The 25,766-nt window shown below is 36.7% G+C and overlaps 1 protein-coding gene across 4 annotated transcripts in view; it reads right to left on the bottom strand.

The window, feature by feature from the left end:
- The window catches only part of STAM2 (signal transducing adaptor molecule 2), a 51,809-nt gene that overhangs the window by 11,289 nt on the left and 14,754 nt on the right, over positions 1 to 25,766 (bottom strand). Inside the window, exons 2-12 of one of the 4 annotated variants that reach the window (XM_058715269.1) lie at positions 22,927 to 23,038; positions 18,181 to 18,265; positions 16,747 to 16,822; positions 16,530 to 16,628; positions 15,456 to 15,602; positions 13,229 to 13,298; positions 12,449 to 12,635; positions 4,057 to 4,151; positions 1,377 to 1,459; positions 1,149 to 1,236; positions 83 to 137 (exon numbers count right to left, since the gene is read on the bottom strand). In XM_058715269.1, coding sequence (XP_058571252.1) covers positions 83 to 137; positions 1,149 to 1,236; positions 1,377 to 1,459; positions 4,057 to 4,151; positions 12,449 to 12,635; positions 13,229 to 13,298; positions 15,456 to 15,602; positions 16,530 to 16,628; positions 16,747 to 16,822; positions 18,181 to 18,218 — 938 coding nt within the window. In that variant the 5' untranslated portion in view covers positions 18,219 to 18,265; positions 22,927 to 23,038. Of the gene's footprint in view, positions 1 to 82; positions 138 to 1,148; positions 1,237 to 1,376; positions 1,460 to 4,056; positions 4,152 to 12,448; positions 12,636 to 13,228; positions 13,299 to 15,455; positions 15,603 to 16,529; positions 16,629 to 16,746; positions 16,823 to 18,180; positions 18,266 to 22,792; positions 22,903 to 22,926; positions 23,039 to 25,766 lie in introns of those variants that run through there. The other 3 variants (XM_058715271.1, XM_058715268.1, XM_058715267.1) reach the window with 3 other exon arrangements.

The following is a 25,766-nucleotide window of genomic DNA, read 5'->3' as shown; positions in this document are numbered from 1 at the left end:
CAAAACTCAGTCTAAAATTTTGCCAAAAAACAAGCAATCAAAAGAAAATTATACTTGTTATTCCCTTAACAAAGAATCTCACCGATCAATCTCTTCAAGTTTTTCATCTATCATTGGACCCATCTGTTGGCAGATATCTGTAAATACAAAAATACTTTTGAATCTTGAAACTTAAACCAGTTTAAGTCAATTTCAAAAGCTTTTGACAATGGACCACACCAATATACAACACCATGCATAATACAAAGAAAATGAAATTTATGCTAGAGAAACGACTCTGAAAGACCTAATTTTAATACTGTTCATCACCAGTATTAATATCATACAACCAAAGGCAAAGTCACAATCAAAACAGAAATCCCACCATGTCCCACCAAGTAAGTGCTAACATTACAGACTATGAAATCTGGAGTTATCCTAAAATCTGGAAAACTATTATTAGCTACATATATTAACTTGAGTCACAATGTATAAAATATATAATTATGTACAGATTAGATGTGAACTTTTTCATGTATTTAAGCCATTTCAAAATCAAACATTTTGTGCATTTCCAAATGTAAACACTGATACAATGAATAGAGTAGTATCCTGTATTTATAATTAGACTTTATTCTACAAAAAGATTTAAGAAGATTTATCCATTTATCAGAGATTTTTCTGATTAAAGGATTAAAAAAAGGCATAAAAACATTTGTTTTAATTGTTTCAAATTTCTGGGGATTAAAAGGACACAGCATGCATCAAATGACTACATTACAAAATTAACACAGACCATATATAATTTCGCCCTTTAAAATCATGATACAAGAGAATTAAAAGAGAAATAAGAATTGCTAAAATTTTAATTTAATTAATTTAATATGTTCTTATTCTTAATTCTGTCCTTTTTCGGATTGCAAATCTCTTCATCCAGTATCCCTGGTGGGTTTACAGAAAAACAAAGACTTCCTTCTTGAACAGGATAGGCAGGTTTGTAACAACATCTTCCAAATCATATATTTACTATTTTACTATACTTGTCTGTTTTCCACCAGAGAGAGAGTTCTAATTTATAGAAGCAAACACAAAGCAGAAGATATTTAAGACATTATAAATAACTAAAATATTAAATGACAATGAAGTAATCCCTAACACTCATTAAGTACCTTCTAAATCCAAGAGGTCTTGGGAGTCTGGTTTTGAATCTGTTGGATCTATACTCTGGAGTACCTGCAGGGCTCTATCCATCTTATCCTAAAAAAGTAAATGGGCACTTTAAAAACGCAAAAGCTTTCATTTCAATGAACATAAAAATTACTCTTTCCAAGTATTCTCAAGGATAATAGATTTTAAAGTATTGATAGTTTAACTATTAAACAAAAGAAGAACTCTACCTCATCTATATAAACAGGCTCAGGCTCTGATTTCTTAACTTCCTCCTCCTCCTCATCAATTACATTCAATTTGTCCACAGCTGCTATGGAAACAAAGTAAACTTTAAGTTCCTCAGCATTTACTTTGGTATTTTAGTTACTAATATATAAGTAGCCTGTGATTATCCGTAAGAAAAAAAAAAAAAGGAACTCTTCAGTCATCACATTTCATAAGTAACATACATTATTTCATGTGTTCATCCACTCATGCCACAGACATTTATTAGCCCTTACTACTATGTGTCAGGTATTGTTCTAGGCATTGGATATACAGAGTGAATAAAACAGACCAGAATCTCTGCCCCAATGGAACTTACCTTCTAGTGGAACAAGTGAGCAATATTAACGGGAACTGTCATTATAGGCATTTTCTGAAAAACTGAGTGTTTTTAACACTAGGGTTAGAGTCAAATATATGAGCTCCTTCAGTACACTTTCCTTGCTATAAAAATGTATTTCCCATATGAACAAAAAAACACTCGATTTCATCTTCACAATAAGAAAAAAATATCCAATTTAAACCTAACTTTCATAATAGGTTAAAAAAATTTTTTTTAATATTTATTTATTTTTGAGAGAGACAGAGAGACAGAGTGTGAGGGGGGCGGGGCGGGGCAGGGCAGGGCAGAGGGACAGAGACACAGAATCGAAAGCAGGCTCCAGGCTCTGAGCACAGAGCCCAACACCGGGCTCCAACTTGTGAACTGCAAGATCATGACCTGAGCCGAAGTCGGACGCCCAACTGACTGAGCCACCCAGGCGCCCCACTTTGATAATAGTTTTAAAGCAATGGAAAAAAAAAAAAACAAAAAACAAACGCCTTTCATAAAGAGAAGGTTAAAAGATAATTCATAAACATACATATCCAGAAAACTATTTAAATGTTCACTAGAGTGCTGCTATAATGTACTGTATTTTAATAAATTTTGGTAATAAAATTACAATAAAACCTACCTTGCCCCTAATCCAAAAATCTCTGTGCTCTGTAGGCCACAGTGAAGACACTGTGTTCTCTATGAAGAGTATATAAGGTTTCCAAGAAAATGTATAAATACCCCCCCCCCAGAGAAAAAAGAAAAATCTCTATAACCAAAGGATTTTTGAGTCCTGACAGCTGCTTACTTCAAATATGTGGCTAACTTTCAAACAGGTCCTAAGGAGCAGAGCTCAATATAACATGAGGATGTACTGAAAAGCCAGAGTATTTTTTACTTTTAAAACCACAGCTCAATCTCTCCAGCCTATGCCAATGGGAAATTTCTATGTAGGATCCCCTGAGCATGGTCTCACCAAGTTATTAAAAACAGTGCCTCCAATTTTCATAACTACTTAGTTTACAGGAATAAAAAGTACAAATACAGGCAAAGTGCTCAGTCTTTAAATGAGTCTTTACATCTTTCAACTTTAACTGAATGCCATCACTCCATACAAAGATGATATTACACACAATGCACAGAGCTTTCACAATTTAAGTTTTTTCCCTAAAACCGATAATACAGACTAGCACTGACATGTCCCACAAGTCAATTTAAGTACATCTAAGAGCAGACCAGGAGACTTTAGAATCATGGCTCTAGCACCTACTAACCTCATAAACCCTCAGCCTCGGTTTCTTTATCTGTAAAATGGGGTAATAAAAGTACCTATCTCACAGACTTGTGAGGATTAAATGAAATAGTGCAAGCCAAGGACTTTGCACAATACCTAATAAATGAGTACTCAAGAGGAGCCTGGGTGGCTCAGCTGGTTGAGAGTCCAGCTTCAGCTCAGGTCATAATCTCATGGTTTGTGAGTTCGAGCCCCACGTCAGGCTCTGTACTCACAGCTCAGAGCCTGGAGCCTGCTTTGGATTGTGTGTGTGTGTGTCTCTCTCTCTGCCCCTAACCAGCTCGTGCACTGTCTTTGTCTCTGTCAGCTGTTCTTTACATTCAGTTCCCCCCCACCTTCCTGCCTGTGTAACAAACGGAAGCTTTCTCTGCATGGTTGACAGAAGATCTGAAGCAGGAACCTACAGTCTTAATTATACTGCTGTATTATTGCTTCAAGGTCCCAAGTTCCCTGATCAAATCAAGGTGAGAAAAAGTCTAAAATTTAGGAGTACTCCTAACCCTTGTAATCACACTTGGCACTTGTCAACCAGCCCCCCACCATGCCACCTACTCCCTTCAGTACTATGGTTCAGTGTTGAATAAAATCCATATTCTACACTGAACTGACACACACTGTCTCTTAAACCATAATTATGCTGATTTAAATATTTACATGGTCATCACAGATTGTTTTATGCCTTCTATGTAACTATGTACATTAATTCTCAAAGGGTTTAAAATAAAATAAAATAATTCTTGGAAATGACCTGGGATAAATTAACCCCTTAACTTGTTAAGAAGTAAGCTAAACTGTAGTGTCTATAAATAATTTAAAACAAGAGTTAAATGCCAATCTACTTTGTATTCAAAATTGAACCAGGGCACCTGCCTGGCTTAGTCAGTAGACCATCTGACTCTTGATCTCAGGGTTGTCAGTTCAAGCCCCATGTTTGGTGTAGAAATTACTTAAAACAAACAAACAAACTAAACCGTAAACTTAAAATGTAAAAAATTTTAATAGATTTACTCTTCACCCTTAAAATTTAACTTACCTGCCTCAGACTCTATGTTTAAATTAGTTGTTACAAAATTAGATGGGAAGAGTCCTGTTCCTCTGTGATTTTCTCCTTTCCACCAATTGGCATCACTGAAAATACAGTACAAAAATGTCATTTGTTCCTCTACATTTTAGTACTTAATGGCAAGAAGAATTAAAATAAAAATTAAATTTAGCTTATTTTGAAAATAATACCTCATATCCAACTATATTTAAACAGTTCTTATACTTAATAAAAGATACAAAAAAGCACAAATAAAGCAAACATCCATATTCCTATATTAAAATTGAGAACCATTAGCAAGTGATCATATCGGATTCTGGGCTTTAAAATAGTAATAGGGGCGCCTGGGTGGCTCAGTCGGTTAAGCGTCCGACTTCGGCCTGGGTCACGATCTCGTGGTCCCTGAGTTCGAGCCCCGCGTCAGGCTCTGGGCTGATGGCTCAGAGCCTGGAGCCTGCTTCCGATTCTGTGTCTCCCTCTCTCTCTGCCCCTCCCCCGTTCATGCTCTGTCTCTCTCTGTCTCAAAAATAAATAAACGTTAAAAAAAAAAATTTTTTTTAAATAAAATAGTAATAAAAATTATAGGTAACACTGAATCCTCTTTATCAACAACCCCAAGTCCCAATCCCACATCTAACCTGCCAAACCACTACCATAAAGCTGGTATGTGGCCTTCCTGCAAGTGTATTTTTTATTTGTTTAGATACTTATAGCAAAGTCTATAGATATATTAACCATTATAGATTTCTACAATTCACTTTATTATTTTCATATCTTATTTATCCCTTTTAAAGACTCATTATACAAACACAGTATATTTGATTTACTGATCTCCCTAATGATGGACACTTAAATGTTTCCAGCCTTTTACCATTATAAAGACTGGAGTGATGATCATTCTAGATTCTAGTGCACACAAGCAACAATTCTTTAGGCTTATTCACACACATGGACTTGCTGGGCCAAAGGATATAAACATTTTCCATTTTACCAAATATTGCCAAATATTCTCAAAAGTGGTTGTAGCCATGCACCATCCTCCTTCCCTGAGCAACATGTGAGAATGTCTTTTTCCCTCACCTGTGTTAACTGTCCAAGCAACACTTGCTATCAGACAGGAGAGAAATCCTATCTCATGGCTGTGCTCATTTGCACTTCCTGAGCATGTGCATGTGTTGCTGGCCATTCAGACTGCCTCTTCTGTAAACTGCTCATTCAGGTTTTCTGTCCATTTTCCTTTTCCCGCTGAGCCATTTATTTGTTTTTATGGATCTATAGGGGTTCTTTATATATTCTGGATAGCAACTGTTTGTCTGAATTATGTAAATGCCTTCTCTCAAACTGTTACTTGTCTTTTAACATACATTTATGGTTTCTTTTATCGCATGGTGTATTTCGTTTCATGTAATCAAATTTAGCAATCTCTTATGGTTTATAGTTTTCTTAAATCTTTCACTATCCTTGAGCTTCTAAATCTGTTTTCCTATATATTTAATAGTTTTAGGTTTTCTTTTTTATCTCTCCCCTGTGTGTAAGTCTTTAATCATTTGGAATGAAACTGTATGTACTATGTGAAGCTGAATCAAAGTTTTATTTGTACTGTATAAAGAGCTACTAATCTCAGCAAAAATTTATTGAATAGTACATCATTTTTTCTACTGATTTATAATATTCTATCTTAAGCAGGCTGCTATCTGTTCATGAGCAGATGGATCTGGATTCCATTCTGTTGAACAGTCTATATATTTATTTACTACAGCTTGTTAATATGCCTTGATACTTGGCAGGGAAAGTACTCTGTCTTGCATACTTTCATATTTCCATATTAATGTTAAAATTAAAATGTTTTCAAGTTCTCTGGGGAAAAAAAAAATCCTGTTGGGATTTTAATTAAAAATGCACTGGGGTGCCTGGGTGGCTTAGCCAGTTAAGCACCAACTTCAGCTCAGGTCATATCTCATGGTTTGTGAGTTTGAGCCCCGTGTTGGGCTCTGTGCTTACAGCTCTGAGCCTGGAGCCTGCTTCAGATTCTGTGTCTCCCTCTCTCTGCCGCTCCCCCATTAACATTCTGTCTGTCCCTCTCTCAAAAATAAAATAAACATTAAAAAACTTAAGGGGCAACTGAGTGGCCCAGTTGGTTGAGCATCCGACTTCGGCTCAGTTCATGGGTTCGAGCCCCACATCGGGCTCTGTGCTGACAGCTCAGAGGTTGGAGCCTGCTTTGGATTCTGTGTCTCCCTCTCTTTCTCTGCCCCTTCTCTGTTCATGCTCTGTCTCTCAAAAATAAATAAATATTAAAAAAAAATTTTTTGAGTTAAAAAAATAGTAATTAGAAATGCACTGAGTTTATGCATTAATGTGGGAAAAATGACATCTTTAGAACATTAAAGTTTTCTTCACCATGAACATGGTATCTCTCTCCATTTATATTTATCTAAACGGGTGCCAGAGTGGCTCAGTCGGTTAAGCGTCCGACTTCGGCTCAGGTCACAATCTCACAGGCTGTGAGTTTGAGCCCCGTGTCAGTCTCAGAGCCTGGAGCCTGCTTCGGATTCTGTTTCCTTCACTTTCTCTGCCCTTCCTCCACTCATGCGCTCTCTCTCAAAAATAAAAAATAAAATAAAAACATTACATTTATATAAACATATTATATGTATATATTTCTTTATATCTTTCAAAGAATTTTATAACTTTCTACATAAAGTCCTTATATATCTTTATTAGGTTTATTTATCCCTAGATCATCTATATTTTTTATTACTACTGAGAATGGCAATTTTTTTCTATTTTCTAAAAGCTGTGATTAAAGCACCCCCTGATTTCTGTATGTTGAGCTTGTATCCGACAACCATGAACTCTTACCAATTTTAATGGTTTGTCCATTGATTCTCTTGGATTTTCTATATGGACAATCATAGAATCCAGAAAGGATAATTTTGTCCACTCCTTTCCAAAAATTTGACTTATTGAGCAGACATTCTTAAAAATGAAACTTCAGGATGAATTAACTTGTACAATTCTGAAACATAATTTGACTTAAAAAGTACCACAAGGTGGACTCCTGGGTGGCTCAAACAGTTGGGCATCCAACTCTTGATCTTGGCTCAGGTTATGATCTCACGGTTCATGGGTTGGAGCCCTACGTCGGGCTCCGCACTGACAGGAGCCTGCTTGAGATTCTCTGTTTCCCCCTTTCTGCCCCTCCCCTGCTTGTGCTCTCTCTCTCTCTCTCTCAAAATAAATAAATAAACTTAAAAGAAAAAAAAGTACCATGAAGATGCAAGCTATGTATCATCCAAATTTTTAAAACCAGAAAATAATTGATGTATTGACAATTGTAATATATCATGTCTGCTGATGTCTATTTAGAATGAGAAATTCTCTCTTACACACATGCTTTTTTAAATTAAACCTTCCATGTTAAAAAGGACAGCTGAACTCAGAGCAATTTTTATATAAAACCAGAAACTTCAAACCTATGAAATGGACACACAGATTTGAACTTACCAACAATTTTATGTGTAGCCTTCCCCAGGCTTGATGAAACATAAAAGCAGACAAAACAACCAAATGCCATGTCAAAGCATGATGACTCCTTCCTAGCCCTAACCCAGCTCTACATTCTCTCCACTGACAATGAGTTGATTCTTTGGAATGTTAATGATACAAAATACTGTTCAATTTTTAAATTTCTAAATTAAGGTAATTCAGCACGGTAATTTTACACAAACTGATCATTAAACACAGCATTTATATTTAGTTTTTTATATTAAGTAAAAATAAATCACAGCTGAGTGAAAAATGATAAACACAGAAACTTCACTGTCAATGAACTGATCATTCAGCTAACACTTAGAAAAGACTACCAAAGAGAGGACAAGTGACATTAGACTAAGCAATGAAGTTACAAAGCTAATGGAGATAGGGTTTCTGCCCTCAAGAACGAAAATCTAGTGCAGTATTTTTCAACCCTCTCATACCAGTTAAGAACATGTTACCTTGCTTTACCTTGTAGGATTTGTTTTCTCCTTCTCCCTTCCTCTCAAAATCAACTCATGTAGCAGGACAGACATGTAAAGCAGTGACTGCAGTATAGTATGAAAAATGCCACTATGTTCAGGGATGTATAGCAGCAAAGAGAAACTATCTCTAACTACCGGAAACTAACAGCAGAGAAGATTTAAAGGCTTCTAAGAAGATATAAAATCTACATGGGTTTTGAAGATTAAGCAGGCAGTGCCAGGAAGAAAAGGAAATTAGGGTTATGGAAATAAAAATGACATTCTCTATTACCATTATGAATAAGCAAGAAAATAAAAATACAAAGAAACAGAAAACTGCACACTAACAAAAAACAAAGTTATCCTGGCTCATTTTAGGTCTCAAAAAATGAAAGCGTGAGCCTCTCCTTTAAGCTACTGACTTCCCAACTAAGACAACTTATTTACTGTCTTTTGTAATGACAATGGCTGAAAATAACTGATGCTCTATTTATGGATATGATAATCATGTGAAAAAAACAGAAACATACAAGTAGTGAATCTGGAAATCTTAGTGATCTTGTGGGGATCGTTTCCTTAATGTACGTATTTTTTAATTTAGGGGACCAATCCTTCTAAAGCCTGGACTCCCTTGCAAATCTTCCTTGCAAGTAAAGTTCCTTTTCTTTTCTAAATGTGTCTGCCTCTTTCGACAGGAGTTTCCAGGAATAAAGAATCAAATGTGCAATGCCGCAGAGGATCTAATCACAATATGGCATTTTTGGAAATGCAAGAATTCTACTTGATTATTTGAAATAATACATAAAGAGTCAGCAAGGAGTGGTGAAATAAAGCTAAAAATGTAGAAAGTGAAAAGCTTTTTTCGTATACTCTGTTAATAAGAAATGTGTGCCTTTTCTATTAGTTCAGTGTTTCTTAAGCTGAAATCCAAGAATGATGTAGCCTCAAGCAACTTCAAGTTCTGTATGTGAAAATTTTAATTTTGTGCTTTCATTTCCACAGCAATATGAAAACAATGAAAATGGTCATATTCTGAATCATTTAGGTGAACTTCTTTCAACTGAAGACTGCCATTTAACTTTTTTTTATTTTTTATATTTTTTGCCATTTAACTTTAATACCCAAGTTTGCATTTGAGCTTAAAAACCTTTGCAAAGATAATCCATCATCCAGAATGATAACATGTAACCTATTGGTGTTAATGAGGAGGTCTATGGCAATTTTAAGATTGGGGTAGCCAATCAAATGACTGTAATCAACCTACATATTCCACCATATTCATGTTGAGTCTCTTAGAAGTTATTAAAAAGTTCTTTTTTATAGTGTTAAGTCTCCACTGAAAATAGTTTTAGGAGTCTAAGTTGTTAAATGTATTTGTGCCTAATTAAACATGTGTGAAAAGACACATGCAGCACAGCAACATAACCCTTTACTCATGGCAAGCCTGTAGACTATAATAGGAGTATAATGCCACGTGAACACCAAATGATGTCAAGGGATACAGTATGCATGAAGGATTCATGACAATTACAAAAGAAAAAGTCAGAGAATTGAGTTATTATAGCACAGGGTAGTAGAAGCCTACTGAAGATAAGTGATAAAGTATCTGTGCCATTAATCAGTACCCTGTAAGTAGCAATTTATTTTCGAATATTTTCTCACTAGATCAAATACTCAAAATTTGAATCTTAGAGCAAAAACTACTCATTTTATAGTTTTCTTTCCATTTATTTTATAAATGTCTTTAATTTTCTAGTTGCATAACAGTATTTAAAGTATAAACTTAAGTTCCTTTGTAAATATTCTAACTAAAACTACACTAAGAAGCCTGACATTTCAGACTGTCAGTGTTCAGAGCCCACACTACTTAGTCGTCGTCTTCTTTTTTTTAAATGTTTATTTACAGGGGCGCCTGGGTGGCGCAGTCGGTTAAGCGTCCGACTTCAGCCAGGTCACGATCTCGCGGTCCATGAGTTCGAGCCCCGCGTCAGGCTCTGGGCTGATGGCTCGGAGCCTGGAGCCTGTTTCCGATTCTGTGTCTCCCTCTCTCTCTCTGCCCCTCCCCCGTTCATGCTCTGTCTCTCTCTGTCCCAAAAATAAATAAAAAAACTTAAAAAAAAAAAAAAATGTTTATTTACATATTTCTTTAGAGAAGGAAACAGAGAATGAGCAGGGAAGGAGCAGAGAGAGAGGGAGACACAGAATCCAAAACAGGCTCCAGGCTCCGAGCTGTCAGCACAGATCCCGACGCAGGGCTCAAACTCACAAACTGTGAGGTCATGACTTGAGACAAAGTTGGATGCTTAACCGACTGAGCCACCCACAAGCCCATTTATTTATTTTTGAGAGAAAAAGAGACAGAGCATGAGCAGGAGAGGGGCGGAGAGACAGGGAGACACAGAACCTGAAGCAGGCTCCAAGTTCTGAGCTGTCAGCACAGAGCCTGATGCAGGGCTCGAACCCACGAACCGCGAAATCATGACCTGAGCCAAAGTCTGATGCTCAACCGACTGAGCCACCCAGAAGCACCAATATTTATTTACTCTCATTCGGGAGTCATGTGTTCCATTCTCAATGACTAAAAAAAAAAAATTCTTAAAAAAAAAAGATTATTTTCTTGATCACCTAAGAGACCTTCCTTTTCCTACTCTCAATTTCTTGCAAAATTTTTCCTATCCCATCAAAACCAAAGTTCACCTGAAATGAACTCTCAGCTTAAGCCTTCTTTCCCAGATGCTTGCATCCAGTACAAATCTGGTCTTTTCTGGACCCCAACATTGCCTCTTTTATGGCATTCACAGTCTGCATTCCATACTAATACCTGTATAGAAATTTCAACTCCCTTACTTTAGATTTTATGAGACAGAACTGCATCCTCATTCATTTTTTATATAAACAGAGCCTAGTACATAATACTTTTTAAATAACTATTTACTGCAGCAAAGTAACACTATTTTGTGTATATACTCATTTAAAAATGCACCAGACTAAATATCCTTACTAAGTTATTTGTAATGGATACCAAATGCATCTGCAATCTCTGTTCACAGTAATAAGCTATTATGTCCACCCTTTTACTAAATTTCATCAACATTTTTTTTTACGTTTATTTATTTTTAAGACAGAGAGAGACAGAGCACAAGCGGCGGAGGGGCAGAGAGAGAAGGAGACAAAGAACCCGAAGCAGGCTCCAGGCTCCGAGCTGACAGCACAGAGCCCAACATGGGGCTCAAACTCCTGAACCGTGAGATCATGACCTGAGCCAAAGTCGGACGCTCAACCAACTGAGCCACCCAGGCGCCCCTCATCAACTTCTTTTAAAGGCAAAGTAAAAAACAGAATTAGGCCCAATAGAGACAGACCTACCTACCTACCTACCTACATGCATACATTTATTTATTTTAAGTTTATTTATTTTTGAGAGAGAGAGAGAGAGAGAGAGAGAGAGAGAGACAGAGTGTGAGAGGAGGAGGAACAGAGAAAGAAGGAGATACAGAATATGAAGCAGGCTCCAGGCTCTGAACTATCAGCACAGAGCCTGACGCGGGGCTTGAACCTACAAATCGTGAGATCATGACCTGAGCCGAAGTCAGATGCTTAACCAACTGAGCCACCCAGGTGCCCCACGATCTACCCTTTTTTAGAAGTTGAAGTGTAGTTGACATACAATACTATATTAGCTTAGGTGTACAACAGATATATTCTTTACTGCAACTTTAAGTGATAGAGTAATTGTGAGGGAGGGTACAGTAGCAGATTTAGAATTAGAGAAGACCTGAGCATAGGTTTTGGTTGCTTTTACCAAAGATAATATAGCTGTATTTCTTCCTAAATTTTTTTACCAGTTTTTTTGATATACACAACTCCCAGTGCAAATGGATTCAGAGGACCAAATATTTATGCTTCACAATTGTGATAAGTAACATTATTTAGTACATCTTTTATCCAAGACACAGAAAATACTACCAAATTTAACAAAACAATAACAAACTCACATTACCTAGTCTAACTAACTTTTATTTTTATTTTTTAATTTATTTATTTTGAGAGAGAGAGAAAGAGCATAAGCAGGGCAGGAGCAGACAGAGAGGGAGAGAGAATCCCAAGCAGGCTCTACGCTGTCAGCACACAGCCCGATACAGGGCTTGATGTCACGAAGCATGAGATCATGACCTGAGCTGAGCTCAAGAGTCAGACACTTAACCAACTGAGCCATCCATGCATCCCTGATTAAATTTTATTTTAGAAAAAAATTAAGGTATGAAAAGGCTCTATTATGATTTAAATATACTAAGTCAAAGACCTTAATATCCATATTCTAAATTAAGAATATTATACTTAATAACTTCAAAATATTCCAGAAATAAAGATAGAAAACTCACCTGTCATCCAAAACAATAATAATTTCACCGTGTTTAAAAGTAAGTTCATTGTCCTCAACAGCTTCAAAATCGTATAAAGCTCTCACTTTCCTTGCAACTTTATTATTTAACTGAATTTCTGCAGATGGATATAAGGATTTTGTTTCTGTGTGCTGCTGCTTCTGTTCTTGTAATGATAATTCAATAGCTAATTTGAAAAATTAAAATGCAAAAAACAAGATAGCCAAAATTAATTCTGATTTTTTTAAAGCAAAAAAGAAATACTTTTAATGTAATACTTAATAAGAATAAATCAAGTTGAGTATTTTATTTGTCCAATTAAATGCTAAACAGTTAACTTTTTTGGAGTGTGGGAGGACAGGGCAGAGAATCATGACATTTTTTAAAATAAAGTTTTTGCTCATTCCTTATTATCACAGTCTGTCATATACAGCAGCTATTATTTTTATAGCAAACAGATTGTGACATTATAATATGGGTAGCTTTCCATATAGGACAAGCCGTGAACATATTTCTGTGCTTGACTCATAACTTTGGCATTAAAGAAAAGGTGAAATGAAATCTCTCCAAAGGTAAGACATTAAATACGTATTATTGACAATGATTATGAATTAAATCATTCTTGTATCATGTTAATTGTTTTCCTTACTTTTCAGACCCTACTAGATATGAGGCAAAATTGTAAAAGCATACCCAGTTTGATTATAATTTTTATTTAAATAAATTGTTCTGGCAAGGATGTTTTAAGCAATATTAAATTATACACGCTTGAGCATTTACCTTTAGCTATGTCTTCATCTTCTTTGTTTTTGTTCGATGATGAACCATTCTTGGCAGCAGCTGAGACAGTCTGTAAATGTATGAGTAAAATGAACACAACTACTGTTTCAAAGAAAACACAAGCTCTATAATTACTCGCACATGTTAATTTTTAAAAAGCTGACAAGAGTTTCTTCTAAAAGTGAAGTTCTTTGTAAAAATTTAAAGTAGCAGTTTTCAAATACTAAAATAAAATACCATGGTTTTCAAGAAAACATAATAAACTCACAAGGCACAAACTGGCTTACATTTTGCATAAATCTTAGTATATGACACAGATCATGGCATACAGAAAATACTTAAACACAAATCTTTCCCAATTGGACTTTCCTAACCTCAACTGTCCAAGGTATTTTATTCAGTGAGGGACACTGAAGTCTAGGAGAGGCAGCAAGAAGCCATAATAATTACCGAAAAGAAGAGGGTGGATGCAGACAATAGGTGCGGTTCTAGGAATACTTATTAAGCTCTTTTAGTACCATTGTACTTGAATCATGGTGGCACCTCAGGCACATCAGAATTAGGAGGTTCATGCTTAAATTTAAAGGCATGGAAGACAGGGGTGCCTATGTGGCTCACTCAGTTGAGCTTCTGACTTCAGCTCAGGTCATCATCTCACGGTTCATGAGTTCGAGCCCCACGCTGGGCTCTGTGCTGACAGCTCAGAGCCTGGAGCCTGCTTTGGATTCTGTGTCTCTGTCTGTCTGTCTCTCTCTCTCTCTCTCTCTCTCTCTCTCTGCCTTTTCCCTGCTCAGGCTGCCTCTGTCTCACAAAAACAATTTTCAAAAATAAAAAATAAAATTAAAAACAACGTTAAAGCCATGGAAGACAGAGATGTCCAGGATCCTGAACCATCAACCAGTTCGTTAAACACAGGTTTTTACCATAAGAGACTCTCCTAAAGACTGAGAACAAACTGAGGGTTGATGGGGGTGGGAGGGAGGGGAAAGTGGGTGATGGGCATTGAGGAGGGCACCTGTTGGGATGAGCACTGGGTGTTGTATGGAAACCAATTTGACAATAAGTTTCATATTTAAAAAAACACACACACAGGTTTTTAAGGACATGCAGAAAGGACAAAGCAGAAAAATGCTTGCTTTTATTACTTATAAGGTTTTTGTCCCCAAATTCTCCCTTGAACCTAGTTCTGCTCAGCTATAAAGATTCTTTTTGACTGTGTAGTCTACAGTCTAAAGTAAAATAAAATATACAGTACTTCTCTTAGTTTCTTTCCCTAGTCCATATCCCAATATTAACTGGAAGGAAAGAGGCACTGAAGCAAAACTTAAGATAGTGTTTTTCTCCCACACTTAGACAGCCCACTCTTTGGCTTATTATTCTGACCTTCACCCCTGTCCTACTAAAGCTATCTTCCCATCTCCTCAAATAAATTTCTAGTCTTATAGTTCCCCTTATCTATTTGTAAACCATTCCCTGCAGGCATATTCACTCTTCAAAAAATTGGTGTTGAGCTTTCTCAATTCCATAAACTTGTTTGTATCATTCTTCCCCCAGTAGGATCTCCTCTCCTGTGTACATACTGAAATGCATTCCAGTCTAAAAATTCTACCTCTTTACCATCCCAGTCTGTAGTTGCCTTTCTCTCCTGGCATCCTGTCTTTGTTACCCATCCTACCCATCCGTCATCCATATGTGTCACTTATAATTTAGTTATTTTTCACCTGCCTATAACAATCCAACTTTACTATAAATTTCTTAAACATAAGGGCTCCCTCATACATATATGCCTTTTGCATGACTCTAGACTTAGAGTAGCATTAAACAGATTATTTATGGCTGATTCACTTTTCAAAGTTCTGATAAGTATAAGACATTCACTCAAGAGGGGCGCCTAGATGGCTCAGTCTGTTAAGCAGTCGGGTCATGATTTCGGATCAGGTCATGATCTCACGGTTTATGAGTTTGACCCCACACTGAGCTCTGTACTGACAGTGATAAGCCTGCTTGGGATTCTCTCTTTCCCTCTCTCTCAAAATAATAAACTTAAAACAAAAAAAGAAATTCACTCAACAATTAGAACATCTACTAATATAAGGCGCTATTTCAGATAGGCACCCGGAGAGTGGAGGTGGGAAATGATGATTAAGACAGACTTTGTCCAGCCTTTATATGATACGTACCTTCAAAATAGTGTAAGATCAACCATGGGTGTAAGTAAATCTCTTACCTGAGAACCTGCTGGAGGAAAAGTAATTCCTTCTTCTTTCATAGATTTAATAGTTGCAGATATTAGACTAAACTGAGGATCCTTCTGAAATTCTTCTGACCACTCCACCATTAAAGATTTCAGTTTTTCACACACTTTAGGATGAGCCTTTTAAGGGCAATGCAAAGAAAGAAATAAAACTATCGTTAAGTAATGGTTAAAGAACTTGAAACATTTAACAAAGAGAATTACCACCAAAATTAAACATCAACGAAAGTCCAGCAATCCTCAGCCTACATGAGTACTTGGTAAATGCCTATTTTTGCTTTAAGATAGAGTTATTTCTTGTAAAATTACCCTTTTAAACATCAATTTCTAACTCTTACTATAATGACAACAGATTTTTTTATATTCAGAGGTTATTTCTTGTTTTCTTAATATGCTCAACATTAGACTAAGCTTTTTATATCAACCAAACTAAAATTCTGGAATTTTACTAATAGCAAGAGAATGGTGCTTCAGAGTTTCTATCCCAAGGAAATCAATAACAACCCTATTGTGAAGACACCCCCGCCCCCCATCCCGGCCCTGCTCTAAAGTAAAGGCCCCCTTTGCTTGTCATCTCTAAAGTGAATCTGGACAGAATAGTGGTAGTTTGGACTTTGAAGGTACAGAAACCTAGATCTGAACCTCAGCTGTGCTACTTACTAGTCACATGACCTAGGACAAGTTACTCAACTTCTCCCTAAGGCTCAGTTTCTGTATTGATAAAAAAGGAATGACAAGAGAATCTAACTTCTAAAAGTTATTAAGAGCATTAAACAAGATAGTATATGTAAAATTCTTAGAGCAGTGACTGCTTACTAACTCTCAATAAAGAAGAGCTATTATCACTAGTATATATGTTTTGGGAAGAAAAACAGGTTTTGGTGCTTCAAATGAAAACATCAAGTTTTAGAAAAGGAAGTTTATTTCATCTCAAACTTATCTAAAAATTATTTCACTTATAACAATTTTATTAACGCTATATAGTTAAAATGACATACAGTATATGCACTTTTTAATGATTTAAATTCTTCTCTTTTTAAAATTTACCTTATTTTTTATCACAGCACGTACTTCTGTTGCAAAATCACGGGAACATACTTCTAAATGAAATATCTTTCCACAGTTTGCCACACAAGCCCCAAGAAGCTATTAATTAAAATAAAAATCAATATACAAATGTTGAGATATTATCTTATTTAACTTACTGAAATAAATACACATTTAAAATTTGGGTCAAATAATAAATAACATGACTTTTACTTACAGTTAATGCCTGCAGAGCAACATGAGGAACTTTATGATTTACCCTTTTCATTATGGCTTTTAGGCAATCTTTTGCTCTAAGAAAAAAATGAAGAAGGTTAAGGATTTATTCAGAATTTCAACTTAAACATTAAAAATATAAGGCATACCAAATAACTTTAAATTTAAAAATAAAATCCTGCAAGGGCACCTGGGTGGCTCAGTCAAACTTCTGACTCTTTGGATTTCAGCCCAGGTCATAATCTCACGGTTTGTGAGATCAAGCCCCATGTCAGACTCCATGCTAACAGCTCCCTGGAGCATGTTTGGGATTCTCACTCCTTTTTCTGTGCCCCTCCCCCATGTGTGCATGTGCTCTCTCTCTCTCAAACATTAAAAAAATATTTCCTAAATTGTACACCATAAACTAGTATTACACTGTGTATTAAATAACTGGAATTTAAATAAAAACTTTGTCCCCCCCAAAAAATATTTTCCACTGGCCACTTTCCTGTACCTTAATATTTACCAATACCTTCCAGTGATTTAGCACTGTCCTCCCCTGCTTGCTTGCATACACATGTGCACAGGATCTCTTTCTCTCTCTCAAAATAACATTAAGTAAATGAGTAAATAAATAACATCCTGCAAACTTCATTTCATTAAAGGATTAAATCTGTAAAATGATTCTACACAATCTTTCGTTCATAGAACTGCAGAACTCAAAAAAAAAAAAAAAAAAAAAGGAGCTTGCTGTGAATGTTGTATATTCCCCAATCAAGAGCCAAATCATTTCCAAAAGATCAACACAAAAAAACTATGTCATATAAATTACCTTTTTTCTTCAAGACAGGTTTAGTGTTCAGACAACAAATTCTTATCATAAAAAAAATTACCGAGACATAGTCTTCAAAGTTTTCAGTATAAACATGTATGAAGGTACTTTGAAAAGTTGTAATGTTAAAACAAATACTTTCATCAGTCTGCTAAACTTCTAAAGTATAGATCAGTTCAGCTTACTTATTGCATTCTCTCCCAAAGCACTCTTTTTTATATTCACTTTTTCATCATATTATTATTTTCATCTATTCATTATCAAAGAGCTTTTTCAGTATATTACCTACTATATTATTATATTTATCTACTTTATTAAAAGGCTCCCATACATGTCTAAGTCACAGGGGAATTCCCTAAACAACTTTCATTGTTAACACGTGTTCCTATTGTGTAAAAGCCCTAATTACATATTTTAATATGTCTCAGGTTTTCAGTTGAACTCTTTTCCATTTGTTCTTTCATGATAAGGTTAGTCCCATAAATCTGGCCACCAGGATCTCTTTACTTTTGTCCCCCAAAAGTAAACAGTAAAATCCCATTTTCCTCTCAAAGTTGTATCAGGCAAAGAGACAGGTAATTAAGCTCCTAGACATTCACCATGCATGACTGGGCATCTTACCCGTTAGGAGTGCTCCCAACTTTGTCACATATGTCCATAATAAGACTCCAATCTTCTGTAGTGTTGTACTCATTTGTGGCTTTTTCTATAAAATATCAGCACACACAAAAATTAGGACATGTCTCAATTAACAATAAAATACCAAAAAAGGCACAGTAGTTAAAACCTTTTCTTTTGCCAAATATAAAAGAACTACAGAAAAATTTAAGAAGATAAAGTATTCTCAACTTTAAATTGTATAGCTATATGAATTAAATGTTCTAAGGTACACCAATAAAATTTCTTCTAAACAGTGAAATAATACTAAATAAGTTACAAATCAGCAATAATTCTATAAAATTCTAGGGGCGCCTGGATGGCTCAGTCAGTTAAACGTCTGATTCTTGATTTTGGCTCAGGTCATGATCTCACGGTTCACAAGATGTGCTGTCAGCACAGAGCCCGCTTTGGATTCTCTGTCCCCCTCTCTCTCACGCTCTCTCAAAAATAAACAAACATTAAAAACAACAACAACAACAACAACAACAACAACAACAACGCTTTGGGGCTCCTGGGTGGCTCAGTCGGTTAAGTGTCCAGTTAAGCGTCCAACTTCAGCTCAGGTCATCATCTCATGGTTTGTGAGTTGGAGCCCCGCGTCAGGCTCTGTGCTGACAGCTCAGAGCCTGGAGCCTGCTTCGGATTCTGTGTCTTCCTCCCTCTCTGCCCCTTACCCACTCACCCTCTCTTTCTCTCAAAAATAAACATTGAAAAAAAATTTTTTTAAAAACCAATGCTTTTGCAAATAGTGAACAGTAATCCACATTTTCTTATATGATGATATATATTTTTAAGGCTTTCTTTCAAATTAGAATTTGATAGGATTTTTTTAAAGCTTATTTTTTTATTTTAAAAAACAAAATTTTTTTTAACGTTTTATTTATTTTTGAGACAGGGAGAGACAGAGCATGAACAAGGGAGGGTCAGAGAGAGGGAGACACAGAATCTGAAACAGGCTCCAGGCTCTGAGCGGTCAGCACAGAGCCCAACGCGGGGCTCGAACTCACGGACTGTGAGATCATGACCTGAGCCGAAGTCGGCTGCTTAACCGACTGAGGCGCCCCTAAAGCTTATTTTTGAGAGAGAAAGAAAGACAGAGGGCACAGAGGAAGGGCAGAGATAGAGGGAGAGAATTCCAAGCAGGTTCAGCGCTCACAGCATGGAGCCCCCGACATGGGCTCATCTCATGGTTCATGAGATCATGACCTGAGCCAAAGTTAGAAACTTGACCAACTGAGCTACCTGGGTACCCAACAAAAGCATTGTTTTTAAAGGGCAAAAGAGGAAAATGATTAATAAAATAATAGTAAATTCATACAACAGAATATGAAAATTGAGTTATATATAACTAAATGTTCAAAAAATGTATAAATCCCAAAATATAATGATTTGGTTTATACTGAGTTTAAAAAGCTAATGGCAGAATATATGACATTCACATAAACTTTCTAAACAGCTTTACTGAGATACAGTTCACATCACAATACAACTCACCCAATTTAACGTGTACCATTTGATTTTTTTAGTGTATTCAGAGTTGTGCAACTATCACTATTATCTAATTCTAGAACATTTCACCACCCTAAAAAGAAATCCATACCCATTGGCAGTCACAGCCCAATCTCCCCCCCATAATCCCCACCCTAGATAACCACTAGTCTACTTCATATCTCTATAAATTTGCCTAATCTGTATTTCTCATATAAATAAAATCATACATGGTCTTTTGTGACTAGCTTCTTTCATTTAGTACAACGTTTTCAAGTTCATCTATGCTGAAGTATGCATCAGTACTTCAGTTATTTTTATGACTGAATAATATTCCATTTGTAGATCTACCTCATTGTATTTATCCATTCACCAGTTGAATATTTGGTCATTGTTTGGTTTTATTTTTTTTTAACTTTTTGGCTATGAGTAGTGCAATGCTACTATGAACATCTCTGTGCAAGTTTTGTGTGGTTTATACCTCTCTCTTTGGTATGTACCTAAGAAAAGTGCTGCGTTGTATGGTAAAAAAATTCTGTATTTAACTTTTTTAGGAACTGGCAAAAGTTTTCCAAAGCAGTTGTTCCATTTTACATTCTCACTAGCAATATATGAATGTCTCATATAAGGTTGTAAAACATTAAAAAATACACTATAGTCTTTAGTGATACATACATAGGTAGTAAAAATATTTATAGCATACATATAAGAATGATAAATACCAAACTATCCCTCATCCTAGCAAACTAGGATGAGGGATCAAAACTGGGTACACATAGGGCACCTGGGTGGCTCAGTCGGTTAAGCGTCCAACTTCGGCTCAGGTCGTGATCTCGCAGTTCGTGAGTTCGAGGCCCACGTTGGGCTCTGTGCTGACAGCTCAGAGCCTGGAGCCTGCTTCAGATTCTGTGTCTCCCTCTCTCTCTGCCCCTTCCCTGCTTGTTCTCTGTCTCTCTCTGTCTCAAAAGTAAATAAACATTAAAAAAAAAAAAAAAAAGGGTACACAGGGGCTTACTTGTATTTATAAAATTTTATTTATTAAGTTGTACATGAAATACCTAGAGATTATTTTATTCTCAGCATGTTTTTGTGGTCTGAAGTATTTCATAATCAAAATAACAATTAAAAAGTGAATTGTTAAAAAGCATGATGAGAATATCATCACTGAATTATGTTGCATTTTTACTTGATTGACTTTTACAAAATTTCAAAATCAGGAGATACTTCTTTTCTGCTAATATAGAGGGATAAGGATATAAAAATTATGACTTTAGCAATATTTTTAAATCTAATCTCTTTTTAATAAACACATAATTTCGAATATGGTCAAACCTGAGTATTATATTCATATGGACTTATCACGGTGATAAGCAGGAAGGATGGTAGAATTCTAGAGCTGTTCCTTTTTTAAAAGGAATAATAAAAGCCAAAAAATAAACAGGCTTAGCAAACAGCTATACTTTACAAGTAGGAGAGAAAAATACAGAATCTAGTTAACCTCAGTTAAATGCCAGAACTCACTTTTAAAAACCATGCAAACTGCTTCACACTATTATAATGAATGGAAAGCAATTGTTGTGACAAGTGTAATAAAATGACAAGCCAGAGATTTAAGAAACGTAATAGATTTTTGCCTAGTATAAGTTCTAGACTCAAACACTAGGCTATGACATGGAAACTATTCGCGTCCAGCTTTTGTCCTTGTACAAAGATGACTAATTCTTCTACATGGGAAGTCAGACCAGGCTGTATATTTTAGAGGTTTAAAATATTTAACCACTTCTTTTCTTTTCTTTTTTAGAGAGAGAGAGTACAAGCACAAGTCAGGGAAGGGGAAGAAGAGAGAGAGAGAGAGAAATAGAATCTTAAGGAGGCTCCACTCAGCACGGAGCCCAACGCAGTGCTCAATCCCCCACCCTGCGGCTCGTGATCTGAGCTGAAATCAAGACTTGGACACTCAACTGACTCAGCCACCCAGACGCCCCTTAACAATTTTTTTATTTCATATCTAATAAATTCAGGGGGCCAAGATGGCAGAGCAGCATGGAAGTTCCCGGCTTCTCTCATCCCTGAAATGCAGCTAGATCAGCACCAAACCATTTTGCACACCTAGAAAATTGATCTGAGGATGAACACAACGATCTGCATAACTTGAGCCATAGAACTCGGCAGATACAGAGCTCAGAAAGGTGAAATGGAGGAGAGAAAAGCCACAGGGGGTAGGGAGCTGTTTTTGCGGAGAGGGGGCAAAGAAAGCAGGGGAGAGTGCAGGAGAAGCACTCTCCCCAGAAGTAAGTGGAGAGAAAGAGAAAGAGTGGAAACACCCACACGGGACTGAACAAGAAAGGGAGAAAGAGGCTTCAATTCCATTAGGACTCTATAAACAGGGGACAGCAGAGTCAGAAATTCTGTAGCTCAGTATCTAGCAGTGCCCTGGTGGGAAGGGCAAATTCCCAGGAGCAGGCAGTGAGATCTGAGGGGTCCGTGGGCCACACAAGGAGAAGCGGTTCCTCTGCTAGGAGGGCATTTGGTAGAGGCCATATGGCATCCTCACAGGAAAAGTTCCCAGTGGACCCTACCTGGAGAACAGCCACATGTGCTCATATTGGAACAAAGACGCAAGGGTGTGGTGAAACCTGGTGCCGGCTGTGTGTTGTTTTGCCATAATCTCTGAACCTCTGCTGCCGGGCAATTGCACAAACTTTTTCTGGGGCAAGCAGGCACCCAGCCGCAATCTCGGAACCTCTGCAACAGTGACCACACAAACATTCCCAGGGGCGAGCCAGGACCCAACCACTGCTTGGCAAGACCCTCCCCAGAGTGCTGGAGTCGGTCCAAACCACAGGGCTCTCAGAAGTAAGGGGTTTGGAAACAGCCCCATATGAGATATAATTCAGGAGGGAGGTGCTGCTGCCAGACTGACAGCTTGGAAGCAGACAGCATAGATGTGGGGAGTGAATGGAAGCTGAAGACAAAGGAGGGGTGCTTGACTGCTGGTCACAATTGCTGAGCGCAATTATTCTGGTACCAGAGACTGGGAAGCTGGGTGATACCATTTTCACCTCTCCCAAGCATGCACACACACCTGCACGTGCACCACACCAATCCACCTCAGTAAGCTAAGCAGCACCATCTAGTGGAGAACAGCTGTTACGCCAAGCCCCGTCCAACTGCGCCAACCAAGCTCAGGCCCTAGAGGACCACCACAAGTCTCTCCACCTGCTTAGTGCTTCACAGTTGACTTCCAGGGGAAACTAGATGTAATTTCATTCGGATTTCATTCTGTTCACGGGTCCATCTATTCATTTCTTGTCTTTGTTCTTTTCTTATTCTTGGATACAGAAAGAGAAAAATTTATTTTTATTTTCTGGGGTTTTTTAAATTTTTATTTTTTTTTACTATTTTAACTTTTTAAAACATTTTTTGTAGTTTACTTTCTTCATTTCATTCTATTTTATTGCATACATTTTTTAAATTTTTAAATGTTTTCTTCCTTTTTTTCTTTTCTTTCCCACATCTAATGAATTCGGTGAATTCAAAAGTACAGACAAGAAAAAAAACTTCTACCAACCTCTTTTGAAACCATGATGCTTATCTTTCCAGACATTTTTCTACATGAATATGGAAAAATAAAAATATATGTAAACTAAATAAAATAGAATCGTATGTATGAGGTGCCTCCAAAAAGAGCACCCAAAAGCTGATACCTCCTTCCCTGCCAAAGTTATGAACAAGTTGAGAAACAAAGAATAAAATATCATTGCTATTACTAAAAGAAGCTGTAGGTTTATTAGATAAATGGGCTTGCTAATTGTGAACCTCAGAGGAGAGCATGTCTTAGCACTAAACAGGCACAGACTGCTCCCTGCAGGATAAGCCTATGCACAACTTATTCCATGGAGGAGATGACAAATCACTCGATGGCTGTGGAAAGACTCGCTAGCTCTGACACATCAATGAAGTGCATCCACTGGGCCAACTAGTCTCAAATTTACCAATCAGATAAGTCATTACATCAAGGTTGAAATGACTAAGGGAGCCAGAGCAGACTCAGGGTGAACACTAACGGAATTCCCTTCTCAGGAAGGAAACCTCAGAGGTAGAGAAAAAGTATTCCTCACTAATACTTGTGATCATATTAAATGTATTATTTGCTAACTTGCATTTCTACTTATATAAACACCTATGTTCATAATTATACACCTATAACAATATTTTTAAGTAACAGTGTGATGTACCATATATACAGAGTGGCCATAAAATACCTATACAATCAACACATTGATTTTTTTAAAATGCTTTCTCTGCCTTAAGTGCATTGTTTTTTACTATTTTTTTAAGTTTATGTATTTATTTTGAAAGAGAGAGCATGTGCACATGGGCTCATGAGTAGGGAGGGGAAGAGAGAGAGGAAGAGAAAGAAACCCAAGTGTGGAGCCCAATGTGGGGCTTGATCTCACAAAACATGAGATCATGACCTGAGCCAAAATCAAGAGTTGGACGCTCAACAGACTGAACCCCCCCAGGCGTCCCAATACACCGTGATTTTAAATCCACCACGTACTCAGCCTCTCTTATACTCACTGGTATCACTCATACTGATGCCCCACAGAGAAGAAATATAAGATAATTAACAGTGGTCAGGATTTCACACAGAGGCCCTTCAGCATACTTTGTCTTTCATATGTCTCCACCCGACCTCTCTTCCTCTCCTCAACCCCAATAATGAAGGTAAGCTCCATGATGGCAGGAATTTTTGTTTTATTCACTATTATTTCTAGTCCATGGAACAGTCTGAAGCACACAGTAGCTACTCAGTAAATTCTGGTTTGATAAATAAATTGAATGATGCTGGTTGCTCCTCCATATCCTATTACTGTGGGTACAATGATGCCCAATGTGGTCTTTCTAAAGTGTGCACAAAGTTTTGGACTAGCAAGAGCTTCTGGCCAGCTAGTTTGCTGAGCAAACCTCCAAAGGGGCTATACAGGATCAAACTTCACTAGCAACACCATGTGGCAATAAAAGGCAATAGCACTAGTGGGCTTATGAGGTTCCAGTTCTCTGCTTGTTTACTAAAGAGGAATGACAATACCTTTTTGGGAGTCTTAACCAAAACCCAAGGTAAGTAGGGAAGGGACTGTCTCAAGAAGGAGGCAAAGGGCTTCCTGTGCTGTGATATACAGGTGACTTCAATGGAGTCTGGAAAGCAAATCACATTTATTATACATGACTTGCCAGTCTCATGCTCATCCTTCTCTTTGCTTATGACAGGGTTTTGTTTTTGCTGTACAGATCTAACACTCCTTTTTATACTATTATTTGATACAGTGCTTAGAACTACCTGATGATTCGACATTCAGCTATATTCTCTTTTATATATGTATTATTTCTCGTTAATAGGTAAATCTTTAGTCTCTCTGGAATTTCATCTGGTACATGGAAAGAAGCAGGGATAGAAAAATATTTTTACTAATTATTTGTCAGTAGTTCTAACATCTAAGAATCTATCATTTCCTCTTTGATATGAGAAGCCAAGCATCATCATTTACCAAATTTTGTCAGTACACATATGCATACAAAGAATTGAATCTGATTTGAGACCATCTAATAACCTACCCATTATTGATTACTCGACTTTTAATGATTATTTTTTCAATTTCAGTCCTGTGATACACAATTAAATGTGAAATCTATTTAATACCTACCAGAAACCATTCCAACAATTTTAAGTATATCTAAACAGTGTTTTTTATTTTATTTAATTTTTATAGAAAATGGAAAAATCCTGATTTGAATACTCTATCCAGCATAGTTTATGGTCTACAAATACAGGGCTCACTCTTTTAAAAAAGTATAAAATCTGAAGACTTTATAATGGTCTGCCAAAAAGGATTTCATTTTTCAAGTGAACTAAGTAACAGTCAAATTATGTACTTAGGAGCATTTTAAACTCTTGGAAAAAATTTTAAATATTATAATTAAGGAACCATTCTTTTATAGCACTGTCACTTTGCCCAGTGTTGGGGGCATACTTCACATTATCCTGTGTCAAATGC

The sequence above is a fragment of the Neofelis nebulosa genome, chromosome 2 (genome assembly GCF_028018385.1).
Source record: "Neofelis nebulosa isolate mNeoNeb1 chromosome 2, mNeoNeb1.pri, whole genome shotgun sequence".
NCBI classification, from domain to species: domain Eukaryota; kingdom Metazoa; phylum Chordata; class Mammalia; order Carnivora; family Felidae; genus Neofelis; species Neofelis nebulosa.
The sequence above is the reverse complement of the archived record's forward strand: the minus strand, read 5'-3'. Positions and strand labels throughout refer to the sequence as shown.